This window comes from Tursiops truncatus, chromosome 20, assembly GCF_011762595.2.
Source record: "Tursiops truncatus isolate mTurTru1 chromosome 20, mTurTru1.mat.Y, whole genome shotgun sequence".
NCBI classification, from domain to species: domain Eukaryota; kingdom Metazoa; phylum Chordata; class Mammalia; order Artiodactyla; family Delphinidae; genus Tursiops; species Tursiops truncatus.
In genome coordinates this window covers 2,318,547-2,334,016 of record NC_047053.1, presented here as the reverse complement: position 1 = coordinate 2,334,016, position 15,470 = coordinate 2,318,547, and the positions used below count along the sequence as shown (strand labels likewise).

At 40.1% G+C, this 15,470-nt stretch overlaps 1 protein-coding gene across 14 annotated transcripts in view; it reads left to right on the top strand.

The window, feature by feature from the left end:
• NCOR1 (nuclear receptor corepressor 1) overlaps positions 1-15,470 on the top strand; it is a 142,049-nt gene that overhangs the window by 102,456 nt on the left and 24,123 nt on the right. For 13 of the 14 annotated variants that reach the window (XM_019944107.3, XM_019944112.3, XM_019944119.3 and 10 more), the window contains 7 exons: positions 4,329-4,489; positions 9,250-9,370; positions 9,463-9,564; positions 9,928-10,028; positions 12,550-12,718; positions 13,700-13,840; positions 15,123-15,206. In XM_019944107.3, coding sequence (XP_019799666.1) covers positions 4,329-4,489; positions 9,250-9,370; positions 9,463-9,564; positions 9,928-10,028; positions 12,550-12,718; positions 13,700-13,840; positions 15,123-15,206 — 879 coding nt within the window. The remainder of the gene's footprint in view (positions 1-4,328; positions 4,490-9,249; positions 9,371-9,462; positions 9,565-9,927; positions 10,029-12,549; positions 12,719-13,699; positions 13,841-15,122; positions 15,207-15,470) is intronic. The other variant, XM_019944113.3, reaches the window with a different exon arrangement.

Below are 15,470 nucleotides of genomic sequence, written 5' to 3'. Positions count from 1 at the left end.
AAAAAAAAAAACATTGTTAACCTTTGGGCTTTTAGTATATTGCCTCTAGGGAATCCTTAATTCCTAACTCAGTAATTGACATAATGTATACCCAGTAATTACATGTTAAAGGAATGATTAAATGAAGTAGGATAAAAATGGATTTAGCAGAAGTGCTTATCTTCAATTATGAGAAAATCTGTCATTATGAGAATGATAAATTATAGAATAATTCAAAAGTCTTTTGATCTATTCCTTACATAAATGATTTAGAATAAATTTTTAAGGCAGAATTAAAATGTAGAAAAAATGACATTCAAAGGTATTTGCCGAACTCATGCTAAAGCTTAACATTATTCAGGTGACAATATCTGGGTCATTCTAATATGTCTATATTGTATAGTTATTTTAGGACCTCAGTTTCTTTTCTTGACCTCCTTTACGAGATGGGTTGTATTTGGTAGCTGGAGAGACTGAACTAGGCTAGAGCCCTAAATTCTGAGACTCCAAACTGTGACTTGCATTTCTCCGTGATCAGTCACATTAATTCATGTGGTTTAGATCTGAATGGTACCCTTACTTTTAATAGTGATGCAGTGGTCTTAAAACCAAACTATCATTATATATTTGATCAATATGACACCAAGGTGTTTGTTAATAAGACACCAATTTGGTTCAGGGTGACTCTCTACAAACTGGGATGGTTGATTACATTTTATCCCAAGGTTTAACTTTTGTTTTAGCTAATCTAGCTAGTATGTTCATCCAGTAATTTATTTAACAAGTGCCTGAAGGCTCTCCTGAATTTATAGCTATCCTATATTTTGCTTAAAGGATAATCTCCCAAATAACATTTCTATATTTGCAGTTAACTTGCTTGTATGTAGACCGTTTGATAAAAATGTTTTCAGTGCGGCATCATAGAATAGTTTATAGGATGGTAAATATAGTGAGAAGAGGATTTATGTATAAACCATCACCAAACTGGTATTGTCCACATGAGGTAGGACCACAGTTTTGGCTTTTCCCTTCATGGGCTCATTTAGAAGGCAACAGGCAGCACCTGTTGTCCACCTGTTTGATTGTGTTCACCTTCTCAATATCAATGAGACAGGTGGCTTAAGCCTTTCCACTTGTAGAAAAGCTTGAAAAAACCTCAGAGAAAGATTGTTTTCATTTTCCAGTGACGTTTACACAAGTTGACTCCTGCTTTAGTTGGAAACCTTTTTTCTACGGTGAAAGGACTCACACTTTACACATGTAGAGAGAGAGAAGTGAAATTCTAATGCAGGTTTTAAAATCAATCCAATCAAAATAAGAGTTAATGCCTCTGTGCAACTGAATCTAGTTTATTTTGTTGTTGTTGTTTCTTAATTTTTTCAGCTGAGTACATGATGATTTAAATAGCTATATTTAAAACCATCTAAATTTTCATCTTTTTCTTTAGCACTATTACGACAAAGTGTGTTTTCCCACCTGATTATAAAACAATCAGACACTGAATATATGTAATATATATTGCAATGCACTCTCATGTTAAATTCTCTAGAAAGGGAGAAGTGATATTCTTTTAAAGTTGGTTTATTTCATAAACCTGCACAGTATTAGGACACTTATATTAATCCTTCAGAGAAGGAACGGGTAACATCATCTTCATGGTTACCCCAGAGGCATCTGAAATTTCTGTACCCAAGTGCTCAGGGAGACACCATTGCACTCAGGATGGTTTAGAGCTCAGGGCCAGGAATTGCACTGCTTTCGAAAAATCTCCAGCCTTGGTTGGGCAGTTAGGTGTGATTCTTCTGAGCCTCAGTTTCCTCCTCTGTCAAATGGTGTTAATGATCTCATTAGTCATGAGGGCTAAACGAGATACTCCTGTAATACACAGTGCTCTGCCCATAGTACAGATTCCTATTAGCTGACATTGCAGTTGTTGTTTCTGGTTTTAAAAAATATCTTAGTTAACTAAAGAACGTTTTAATTGTGCTAATGAGTCTCTCTCTGAAACCAGTCACAAACCATCCACTTAAAAGTGAAATGCTAGAGACCTTCTCATTAGAAAAGGACCTCTGAGGATGCCCAGTGTTACTTACTGCAGTGCAGGAAGAAAGAAAGGAACCAAACAAGAGGTTTAGCTGTTGAAGGGAGAAGACAAGTTATTATTCACAGGGTAAGATTATTCACCTAGGAAGCCTAAGAGAATTAACTGAGAAAGTTATTAGAGCTAAGAGGAAAGTTCATTACGTTTCTTAGAAAGAATTGATATACAGAAATCTACAACTTTCTTTTTTATATATCTGCAGTAATCAGTATATATAAATATATATATATTCCCATGTATGTTAAACAGATGGTTTTCCTCACAACAAAATATAAAATACCTATGAATACTTTTAATGAAATTATGAAAAATGACCTATATGAAAACATCTAGCTTCCTCAATTAGAAAGCTCATTATAAAATGTCAAGTCTCCTATAAATACAGGAGATAAATTTAATGCACGTCCACTGAAAATTCCAGTGATATTTTGTTTGGGGAGGAAGTATTCAAAATGATTTTAAATTTAGTTTTATCTGGAAGAATAAATGGGTAAGACTAGGTAAGCAAAAGAATAAAAAATGAATGGGAATTTGTTCCGGCAGACATTAAAATGCCACAATTTAAAGTGGTTTGGATTACAGATGAGTTTTTACTTTCTTCTTTGTGCTTTTCTTATTTTCCAAAATTACAGTATGTCGATTCACTTTAAAAAAAGAAAACATTTATATTATATATATAATTACATATATGTGTGTTTTTAAGTCTTAATATGACTCTGCATATCTGATATGCCCTTTAAATGCTTCAAGTTTTTTTTAATACTTTATGTAGAGGTAAATTATGTGGAATAATTTTCATCAGCATTACTACAGTAAAATTCATAGTTTCATAAGCTTGTGTAGCCTTTAAAAATTACTTTGATCTGTATCTTTTGAAACACTTCTTCCATTTCTTGATTACATTTATTTCTCTGAATATTAAGCAGTGGGCTTCAACAGGCTAATTATAACAGCTGAAATCCTAAGAGTTCTGGCCTCTAATTCAGGCCATACTTGAATTCACAGAATGGCTGGATAATCTGATGTTTGCCTGCTGTGGTCTTTATTGCATGTGGAAATACTTGATTGTCCTAATGAGAGGAAAGAGAAATTCTTTGTGATTTGAAAGAAAAACTTGTAATTGGATTTTTGAGGATTTTATTAGGTCACAGTAATGACGCTTGCACAGAAGATTTAGATTTATAGGGTTTTTTTAAACCTCTCTGTGGGTGGATTTCCCCCCCCGGGAATTTTAGATATTGATAGTAGTGTATAGTTGGATCTGCCCCTGGATGGTGTGGGCTTGGTCCTTTCACACTTACTATTTTAATATGGGGTTCTTCCCTTATTTTGATAACTTTAACTTTCATAGGAAAATCAGTTGCCTATATGCCTTATGCTGAGGTCACACGTGCTCTAGCACAGGAAGCACAGATGCGCAGTACCGCAGCAAGGTCAGCATCACCGTGTAGGCTCTCTCCGAGAGAAGTCAGTAAAGCTGCGCCACAGCCTGATGTGAGTGCAGCCCGCTGTAGTGTCCCGCCAGGTAAATACTGCTCCTCTGTGCCGTGGCTGCTGGCCATCAACCTACACGTGATGACCTGGGTGGTTTACTCCCAGGATGCGTCCTTGCTGTTTCAGAATTTCTCTGCATTCCATCTTCAGTTGTATTCAGTTGAGATGCACTGGGCCACTGGGAGGTTTGTGTTCATACATGTGTACTGTGACGTTGACTGCCTTCTTTTAAGAGTACATGTACTTTGTAAAAATCTTGAGATCCACCCCCCTAAAAAAAATTCAAGTGTCTGTGAGAGTCAGAATCAGCAAATGTTTCCAAATTATGCAGGATGCAAAGAGGACGTATAACTGGTTGTCAGTCAATCTGTATATTCTCCAGAGTTGTAATATCAGCTGTTCCTAAGAAACACCCTTTTTCTCACCTCCATCGTGAGGTCCAAAGAGTGATGGAGAGAGAGAAAAAAATTGTTTGCCATTTGCATATGCTGAGCAGAAATAGTTTGAAATGGATGTCAGCCTGAAAGCTCTGGTTTGCCAGGGAGTTGAGTATTTCAACCTCACAAATACCATTCGTGACCTGAGTATGGATACAGGTTTAATTTAAGTGAAAGAAATTTAAAATAGAAATGTTCATCCTCAACTTCATCTTGCACTCACAGTTTAAACATGATTGAAGAAACAATTGAGATAGGTGGAATGTCGCAAACTAGGAAATTGACTATTTTAAATAATGTTTTCTCCCTTTTGAAAGTCCTCCAGCCTGCTCCGCATCAAGTCATAACTAACCTCCCTGAAGGGGTTCGGCTTCCAACAACTCGACCCACTAGGCCACCTCCTCCTCTCATCCCATCATCCAAAACAACAGTGGCTTCAGAAAAACCATCTTTTATACTGGGAGGCTCCATCTCACAGGTAAAAGGGCTTCTCTTCCCAGTAGATGGCCTGTTGTTTTTTTGCTTTGGTAAAAATTGTCCCTCCTTCCCATATTAATTTGTCAGAGTCCTAATAAATAAAAATGTGTCTGTTTATGAAGAGACAGTGACCTGAAAATGCAGCAGTCATTTTCTATTCCATACCACACACAGGAAGTTTATTCGAGTCATGTGCCCAGGTTGAGTGACAGTGGCACCCGTCTGGTTTAGCTCGGGAAAGGTGCGTGTGCCCTGAAGTGTAGTGTAGCATGAATGGAGATGGAATAGTTTCAAGTACTAGAGGATAACTATTTTAAAGGTTCTAATATTAAATTGTAGATGATTGGTAAGCCCTAGTTTATTCTGACCTTGGCCTTTCTCTCTGGACGTGGTCTGACTGTAAAGCCTCAGTCAGGTTGACTGACGTTCACCACCAGTGACTGCGCCCCCATTGGGCTGGGGGCCTTTTCCGCCCCTCCTAGCCTCTCTTCCTCCACTGCCTCAAGCGCTCTCTGTTGTCGTAGGTTAGTTCTGCCTTTTCCAGAACTCGATATAAATGGAGTCTTACATTTTGGCTCTTCTTTGTCTGTCTTCTTTAACTTAGCATTAATGATTTCAGGGATTCGTCCAGATTTTTTTTTTTTTTTTTTTTGGCTGCATTGGGTCTTTGTTGCAGCACGCAGGCTTTCTCTAGTTGCGGTGAGCAGGGGCTACTCTTCGTCGTGGTGCACAGGCTTCCCATTGCGGTGGCTTCTCTCGTGGAGCACGGGCTCTAGGTGCGCGGCTTCAGTTGTTGTGGCACGTGGGCTCAGTAGTTGTGGCTTGCGGGCTCTAGAGTGCAGCCTCAGTAGTTGTGGCGCACGGGCTTCGTTGCTCCACTGCGCGTGGGATCTTCCCAGACCAGGACTGCAACCCGTGTCCCCTGCATTGGCAGGCGGATTCTTAACCACTGCACCACCAGGGAAGTCCCCGTCCAGGTTTTTGTGTAATCAGTAGTTTCTTCCTTTTTATTGCTGAATAATACTCCATTGGGTGAACATACCAATTTGTTTATCCATTTTCTTGTTGATGGAAACCTGAGCTGTTTCTGCTTTTTGGCTGCTGTAAATAAAGCTGATATGAACATTCTTATACTGGGCTCTTTGTAGACATGTGGTTTCATTTCTCTCGTATAGGCCCTGAGAGCAGAATGTCTGGGTAGATGTATGTTTTACTTCATAGTTTTCCGGAGTGGCTCTACAGTGCCACTGCCACCAGCACAGTCTGAGTTCCACTCGCTGTCGTCATTCTTTTTTATATTAGTCATACTAGTAGGTATGTAGTATTCCACTGTGGTTTTATTCTGCATTTCCCTGATAACAAATGATGTTGAGCGCTTTTCATACACTTATTGGCCATTTGTACATCTGATTGTGACGTGACTGTCTTATTATCTGTTTTTATTGGACCTTTTAGTTATTAGGTTGCAGAAGTTCTTTATACATCACAGATGAAAATTCTGTTTTTTATATATATATATATTTTTCTCTCTTGTGTGTTTTGATGCATAGAAGTTTTAAATTTTGATGGAAGTCCATATATATATTTTCCCCTCTTATGACTAGTTCTTTTTCTCTAAAAAATCATTGCCTGTTTCAAGCTTGTGGAGATTTTCTCCCAGGTTTTCTTCTGAAAGCTTTATAGTTTTGGCTTTTATATTTAGGTCCATGTGAAACTGATTTCTGTGTACAGTGAGGCGAGGATGGGCCTCATCCATCCATGTGGATCTGCATTCCCATCACGTTGGTTGAAAAGTCTTTTCTCTCTCCCATTTGCATGTTTGGGTCTGTTTCTGGACTCTGTTCTGTCCCTTTGACCTACTTGCCCATCCTTTCATCAGCACCAGTCTTGGTTATTGTGGTTTTTATAGGAAGTCTTAAGATCATGTTGTATAAGTCCTGCAGTCGTATAAATATGATTGTTTTAGCTCTTCTGTGTCTCTTGTATTTCCATATAAGTTACATAATCAGTTTGTCAGTTCCTACAAAAAATTCTGCTGGGATTTTGGTTCGTATTGCATTAAATCTGTAGATTAATTCTTAAGAAAATTGAGTGTTCTAATCCATGCACATGTTCATCTTTCCATTTATTTAGGTCTTTGATTTCTCTCAGCAGTATTTTGTAATTTTCACTGTAGAGATTTTATACATGTTTTGTTAATTTTGTTAATCGGTTAATTTGATTATTTATAATGTATTTTATGTTTTTATAAGTGATATCTTAAAAATTTTCCTTTTCTGGTTCTTTCTGGTGTATGAAAAAAGTTGATTTTTATATCTTGACCTTATCTCCTGTTACATTTACTTACTGTTTGTGACAGGGTTTTTCGGTTTTATTTTTGGTTTTTTTTGGAAGGGATAGATTTCTTAGGACTTTCTCTGTATGCGTGTCGTCTACAAATAAAGACAGTTTTACTTCTTCCTTTCCAATCTTTATGCCTTTCCTTTTCCTTGTTTTATTAAACTGGTTAGGGTAGAACTTTTAGAACAACGTTGAATAGAAGTGGTGAAGAGATTATACTTTGCTTGTTGCCCAACTTAGGAGGGAGGCATTCAATATTTTGCTAGTAGGTATGTTAACTACAGACTTTGCATAGGTGCCCTTCATCAGATTGATGATGTTTCTGTATATTCTTAGTTTGCTGAGAGGTTTTCTTTTTCTCCAATTCTTATACTTTTCAACTTCAGAATTTCTATGTGATTCTGTTTTATGATTTCTTTCTCTTTGTTGATATTCTCTATGTGATGAGACATCATTTTCATACTTTCCTATAATTCTTTTTTTTTTTTTTTGCGCTACGCGGGCCTCTCACTGCTGTGGCCTCTCCCATTGCGGAGCACAGGCCCCGGACGCGCAGGCTCAGCGGCCATGGCTCACGGGCCCAGCCGCTCCGTGGCATGTGGGATCTTCCCGGACCGGGGCACGAACCCATGTCCCCTGCATCGGCAGGCGGACTCTCAACCACTGTGCCACCAGGGAAGCCCTCCTTTAATTCTTTATACATGGTTCCCTATAGTTCATTGAACTTATTTATAATAGCTGACTTAAAGTCTTTTCCTAACAAATCTAAAGCCCAGGGACAGTTTTTATTCACTGCTTTTTTTTTTTTTTTTTACCCTCCTGTGTATGGATCATATGTTCCTGTTTCTTTGCATGTCTTGTAATTTTTGGTTGAAACACATAACATAATGTGGAACTCTGGAAATTAGATTCTCCTTTCTCCCTAGGATTTGTTGTCGTTTATTTGAACTAATTCAGTAAAGTCTGTATTCTTGTGTCATGTGTGGCCACTGAAGTCTCTATTTGCTTAGTGAGTGGTCAGCTAGTTATTAGACAGAGAGTTCAGTGCCCAGAAAGACTAAGTTCCCACGTCTTTACTGAGGGCTCTGTGTGTATGTTGGGATGTACCTGCAGCGTTCAGCCAGGCAGCTGGCACTTCGGCCTTGGTCTTCACTTCCTGCTTTCTCAGCGCCTTGAGGTCAGCCAGCGGTGAGAACTCATGGCCGCCTTATGTCTTCCCTGGCAGGTACACAGCCTTGCACGTGCACTTGGCCTTCTAGGTTCCTAGGAAGATGTTGGAGCTTTTCAAATCCCTTGTGAATATCTCTTTCCTTAGCTTTTCCTCTTAAGGTTTCTGTTTAGCCTGTTTTTTCACCCTAGCTGTTCTCTCCTGCCTCAGCCAGTGGAGAGGTTAATCCATTGACTCTGATAGTTTTTGACAAGCCTGAACTTTCTTCTCCACCACAGTCAGGCCAGAAAAGACAGCTTTGCAAGTGGGTCTCTCAGAGAACCATCAGACCAGTCTGATCATGACAGTTACCTGGGAATGATAACCCCATTCTTTCCCTTGTGCTGTCTGCTGGACTGCTGGTTTTCACTGTGGTCGAGGGCTGTGGGTTCTCAAGGCTGAGACAGAGCTGGCGGGGGTTGAGGGGTGAGGGGCGTGGGAGGGGCAGCAGAGCCAAGTCCAGGTGTCACACAGCTCATGGTTCTTACCTGGGTTCTGCCATTTTTCTTGAATAAATGCTCCCAGATTTCTACAAGCCTTTGGTTAAAGCGTTGGAAAAGAGTTCTTAAAAGGCTGATTCTAGGCTTCCCTGGCGGCGCAGTAGTTGGGAGTCTGCCTGCCGGTGCGGGGGGCGCGGGTTTGTGCCCCGGTTCGGGAGGATCCTGCGTGCCGCGGAACGGCTGGGCCCGTGAGCCGTGGCCGCTGGGCCTGCGTGTCCGGAGCCTGTGCTCCACGGCGGGAGAGGCCACAGCTGTGAGGGGCCCGCGTACCGCAAAAAAAAAAAAAAAAAAAAGGCTGATTCTTAAAATTTTTGCTAGTTTTCTGGTTGCCTTTATGGAGGAGGGTTTTTGGAAGTCCTTACTCCACCATTTTCATTGGTGCTTCTATCCCATAGCATTTTTACGAGGGATAATGTTAATAATAGTAGCTTACATTTTGTGTGTATGGTTAAGTGCTTTTATTTATGTAATTTGTAAGTAATGCATATTATCTTCATAAAATTTATGGTAATTTTGGAAGACATATCTTGCTCCCTTTAAAAACTTTTAAAATTTAACCAGTCTGTGTCAGGAATTTTCTTGCTTTACAAATACCTGTTCTTAATTTTGGTGGGGGGTGAGTGGTAAGTTTTATAAACAGAAACGTGTACCTTAAATATATAGTTGACCTTGTGAAAAGACAGTGTTATTCTAGTCCTTTAACATTATTTTTAGGGAACACCCGGCACTTACTTGCCTTCTCCTAATCAGGCCTCCTATGCTCCCGAGGCAGCGAAGCCCTCGGCGGGCTCCATCTCTCTGGGACTGCCGCGGCAGCAGGAGGCCACCAAGCCAGGTCAGTGAGGAGGACGTGGCCGTCTCTGCCTTTGTAGCGTCACAGTCAGGGATTCAGCACTTGAGCTCACTTTCTCTTGCTTTGGTCCGTAGCTACTGTGCCCTACATCAAGCAAGAAGAGTTTTCTCCCCGAAGCCAAAACTCGCAACCTGAGGGTTTATTGGTCAGAGCCCAACATGAAGGAGTGGTCAGAGGTAAAAAATGCTGTTTGGCAGAAATACTAAACTCTGGTCCCCAATAAATATATTAAAGGAAGTCGTTAATGTGTTTTAATGATGATGGGCTCTTAAACTAGAGCCTTTAAATTCTAAATGTAAGTTTTCTTTCTGTATAAAAATGACTTTAAAACTTTGAAATTTCATATTTCTACAGTCTTTTTTAATAATTGCAAAATTATTTTAAAAGTACATTTCAGTAAAACAAAAACTGTTCTTTTTGTGCTGCTGTTCCCTCTCTTCGAAGTAGGGGCTGATTTTGTTTGCTTGGTTTTTTGGTTTTTTTGTGTTTTTTTTGCAGGTGCAGGGGTGTGATTCGCTAATGATTTTGTTTTTATTCAGGTACCACAGGAGCCATTCAAGAAGGAAGTATAACTCGGGGAACTCCCTCCAGCAAACTTTCTGTGGAGAGCATCCCATCCCTCCGGGGCTCTATCACCCAGGTTAGTTGCGCGCATTCATGAGAAAACCAGAAGTGATGTCTCAAGCGTGTTGGCTGTTCCAGCAGTAGTTTTGTGACTATGTTGTTCGTAGTTCTGGGTTATGGAACGGGGTCTCAGTGATGATAAACCTCAGATCTATAAACTGCCTGCAGAGAGACAGTAATGTGATCATTTTGACCACAAGCCGTATCATCTGTACTGTGGTTCATTTGAAAAGGTCGATTATTTGCAACTTGGCAGAAGAAGCAAGTTCTAATTGATGTAACTCTCACTGCCTTCCTGGCAAAGCTTTTTACCGTGTGTTCAGCTTAAATAGGAATTGAGAGGAAAATCATTATAAATTGTTTGCTTGCTTTGCCCCTTCTGAGAAGGAAGGTCTGTAGTCTCAGGAAATACGGATGGTGTTGACAAAAACACCAGAAGTCAAGTATCTTCTTCTAATTTTAGGCTAAGGTGCCAATTTTGATTAATAAAAGGTCTTTCTTTTCCTCAGTTAGATGTAAATTTTAGTTTGAAATGTAAAACAGTCCTTAGCCTTTTTATTAATGTAGATCTGGAAAAGGAAAATTCTATTTTGGGAATTCATTGTAAACAGAATCCTGTGCTTTCGTGCACGTGCCTGTCACGAGCTTTCTGTTCCTCTTCCTTGACTTTTGTTTCTGTTCCCTAGGACAGTGGTGGTTAAAGTTTGTTCCGCAGAGCAGCAGCAGCAGTGTCACCTGGGAAGTTGTTAGACATATAAATGTTGAATCCCTGCCCTAGATTTCCTGAAGTCTCACCCATGGGGGCCGGGTCCCAGCAGTCTGTGTTCTCCAGCTCTCCAGGGATTCTGCCCAGCACCCATTCAAGAGCCAGCCCTAGGACCCTGCTGACCGAGTGTAGTGTGCCCCAGAGGAGCAGCATCTCCTGGGAACTTGTTAGAATAACGCAGACATTTCAGTCCCTGCTCCAGACCTATGGAATCAGAATCTCCTTTTTTTTAAAAATAATTAATTAATTAATTAATTATTTTTGGCTGCGTTGGGTCTTCGTTGCTGCGCATGGGCTTTCTCTGGTTGCGGTGCGCGGGCTGCTCTTCGTTGCGGTGTGTGGGCTTCTCACTGCGGTGGCTTCTCTTGTTGCGGAGCGTGGGCTCTAGGTGTGCAGGCTTCAGTCGTTGTGGCACGCGGGCTTCAGTAGTTGTGCCTTGCGGGCTCTAGAGCGCAGGCTCAGTAGTTGTGGCGCACGGGCTTAGTTGCTCTGCGGCATGTGGGGTCTTCCTGGACCAGGGCTCAAACCCGTGTCCCCTGCCTTGGCTGTTGGATTCTTAACCACTGCGCCACCAGGGAAGTCCCAGAATTTCCATTTTAACAAGAGTCCAGTGATTTCTTTCTGAGACATGGTTATAGAGCATGTGGTGTGTAGTGATCTGGAAAGTTACACACTAACTTCTAAGATCTCTCCTTTCACATTTGACCAAAGTTATCCAGTCCCTTGATGTTAGTTTTCAGAATAAGCAAACACTTTAATATAAATAAAAGAAAAATAAATGGCCTATGCATCTTATTTTTCCTTCTTCATTTTCGCTCCAGTATCCAAACTGGATGCGGAATGAACTGGATCAAGTGAGGCTGGGCTTTGCCTGTCGATTTTCAAATCTGTCCGTGTGACATGAGCACTTCCAAAGAGGGTGCGAGGGTTTCTGGGTGTTCACCACGGAGCTCACCTCTCGGCTGCACGAGTGGACACGTGGACCCCATCACTGTCCTGCAGGGACACATGGGTTCAGAGTGGCCTCAGTGGAGTTTTGGGGACACTGAGTTTTGGAGTGTGTGTGGGCTGGGGCTGGGCCCCCGACTCTCCCATGCAACGTAGGCAGCTCACTTTGCAAAGTGTTCTACACTTTAGGTTCCATGAGTGCTTCCCTTGATGGAAGGGTAACAAGAACCGTGGCCATAGGTGGCCCAGAAGAGGACTAGTGATGGTGAAAACGCGGATGACGTAACCTAAGCTGAGTCACATCACAGCACGGGGGCATCTGAGTTTTCTGTCCCCTCTTATTGATGACCAGAGGTCTAACCCAGCAGACAGTTTAGTAACTGAAAACTCTTTTTCCCTCTTATCACAATATGAGAGAAGGTTGTGGTACTTTAATTTAAAATTTAATTTGTTGACTTATTTTTCTTAGAAATTTTGAAAAAGCTTTATTACATTTGCATGATTTTAGGCCTTCAGGCACATTTTGTTGCTGAGAGTTAAGTACCTTCGTAGAGGTTTGACTTTGAGGCGGGGAAGAAAGCTCATCAGCTCAGATAGCTGTTAGCGTTTTAAGAAGTTTTGTATGGCAGGGTTCAGGGACCAAGGTACAGTGTTTCTTTACGTTTATAAAACGTGTGTCTGATTTCCCGTCATGTGCTGGCCTGTCTCATTTGAGGACATGGCTTGCTCTGACTCTCGGTGTGGCAGGTTACATTTTCTGAGCGTCTGTGTGTCCTGTAAAGTCAAGTGATGTTTGTGGTGCCTGTGTTTGAATTGATGACAGGGGACCCCGGCTCTGTCCCAGGCTGGCATACCAACTGAGGCTTTGGTGAAGGGACCCATTTCTAGACTGTCCATTGAAGAGAGCAGTCCTGAGAAAGGCCGAGAGGAAGCTGCATCCAAAGGCCATGTTATTTATGAAGGCAAAAGTGGACACATCTTATCTTACGATAGTAAGTATTGCATCTCCACACTGAAGCCAGTGTTGTAATGTGTGACTAAGGATATGGTTCTGGTTCCCTACACGCTTGCTTTGGAAAAGTTAGTTTTCCTTCCCTGAGCCCAAGTTTCCTCTCTGTAATGTAAAAAAAGGTTAATACTTCTCGTGAAACTTTTGTGAAAAATTAACTGAAACAGTCAATGAAAAGTGATTAACAGTGCAGAGCCCATACTACGTGTCCCCTGAGTGGTAGCTAACATCGCCAGCTGTGGGCATTTGATTTAGCCTAGGAAAAGAATCTTTGTTTAACTTTAATAGAATCACTTTTATTTTAAAGGGGTACCTATTTTATGTGTTAAGAATTAAGGAGTAGATAATAGTCTGATAATCCTAGAAAGAGTATTGAATTTAAATGCTGCTTAAATATAACTATTTTAATGTCTGTATGTATGTAAGCATTTATCTTTAGGTGTATCCTTAAGTTTCAGTTTTAAATTGCATGCTGTTCTGAGTAGTGAGATGAAATCTCACGCTATCCCACCCAGGGTGTGAATCTCCCCTTTGCCCACTGTGTCCACACTGGCTCAGTCAACAGTGACTTTCGTGAACCGCAGTGCTGTGTTCAGTGACCCTTATCTGAGCTTTCAGATGTCAGGATCCCCTTCCAGCATTCTCATAGCCCACTGTCCATAGTACCGGTTACTGTGTGTAACCACCTAGTAATTTATCTGTATCTGCCACTACTGCTGAGTTTCATGAGGGAAGGGACTTAATTTGTTAACCTAATCTGCAAGCCTGGTTTATGCCTGACACTCAATAAATATATTTGAGTGAATGAAAACATTTTTTAAATGGCATCTGCACAGATGTATATAGTAGATTGACCAGTTTTTATATATATATTTTTTGTGAGATTATGAAATTAAGATAACTTATTTACCATACAATAGGCCTTGGGCTCTGTCTGAGCAATACTTGTGTCTATGTCCTGCAGATATTAAGAATGCCCGAGAAGGGACGAGGAGTCCGAGAACAGCTCATGAAATCAGTCTCAAAAGAAGCTATGAATCAGTGGAAGGAGCTCTAAAGCAAGGGTTGTCCATGAGGGAGTCTCCTGTGTCAGCACCGCTGGAGGGTGAGGTGTTGTTTCCAGAACGCTGTTTAGATACATTGAATTTCGTATAGTAAATTTCCATTGTTGAGTTAGGTTGTATTCAGTCTCTGTCATTTCAACCTGAAATTTATATCAATATATAAATGAAACTCCTATAAATATATTAATATATTACTAATGCATGTAATATGAAATATACAGGTAATATTAACATGAAATTTATATAAATGTTTAAACTTATGTTCATATCTACATATAAATCAAGTGGTACGTGGCAGTGGAGGGAAGTAAAAATTAAACATAATTGGTCATACCGTAGGTAACTGTTAGAATGCTCATATAATTTGTAGATTATTTCTTTTTGAGTTAAGTGAGTTTAAAAATGTGAAATTCATCATGAGAACTTTGTTTTTATTGTGAGGCAGATAGATAGAGTGGTATAATGGACAGAGCAAAGACATGTATTTGAATCCTAACTTCACTCTTTCCTGGTGAATTTCTCTGTGTCCATTTCTTGCTCTGTAAATTAAGGGATTGTACCTACCATTGTGTGAGGATTAGAGACAGGTGTGCAGTCTTGTGCTGAGCATGTGACGTGCATTCATCAAATGATAGCTATGGTTTTGTTTTGTTAATGGCTCACTTTCCTTAAATCTTAACCTACCTCAATTATTTTATTTTAATCTAGATAAAATACTAAAAACAGTATAAGGACTCCTCAATCTTGAAGGCCTGTGAAATTTTCTAAGAGCTGGATTTTCTCTGTAGTTAAAAAAAAAAAAATCTCACTTTTCTTTCCTTGATTCAGATTTGTGGGCAGTATAACATGAAACTTCTTAGGAGGTTATTTACATCTCTTTCATTTTGATTTGCATGTTTCATTTAATATATTTTACCTTTTTTTGAGGTATCCATCTTTCATGTTTTCCCCTTCTCACAGGTATATTTCAGAGCTAAACAATGATTTCCAATCCCCCTATATTTTCTCTCACCTCTGTCAGAAAGCACTGGGTGTTTAGATTTAGCTTTGAAAGTGTTGTTCTTTACTTTTTGACTTACAATAGATGTCTTCTGTGGCCATTTTCTATTTAGGAAAATGTTTAAAAAGAAACGGGTGATGTCATGTTGGGTACTTCCAACTTTTGTTATTTTTTCCATGATATTCTTCTGAATAGTTTGCAAATCTAAAATGGTACCCCTTTCTCCATGGAGCTTTTGTCAACAGTACACCCTCTAAGAACAGTGTGCGTGAACTGACACCCGTGTTGTGTCTAACTCCGGAATTGCCTCCTTGTTTTGAAAGGGCTGATCTGCCGAGCATTACCCAGGGGGAGCCCTCACTCTGACCTCAAAGAAAGGACTGTGCTGTCTGGTTCCATAATGCAGGGTAAACATTTTGCTCATTTGCTTTTATTCATTACTGCCTCACTGGCAAAGTAGTTTGAAATTAATGTGCAGTGTGTGATATCTGAAAAAGATAATCTGTTTTTCAAGATATCTTCCCTTTTGAAATATTAGGTATTTAAATCCTGATTATAACTCTTCTTCTCTGAGTTACATAGTGTATTGGAAGATGATAGTTGGCTAATCTTTGAATATAGAGACACCTTCATTATGTAAGAACAGTTCTGTGATTGTGATGAGCGATGTA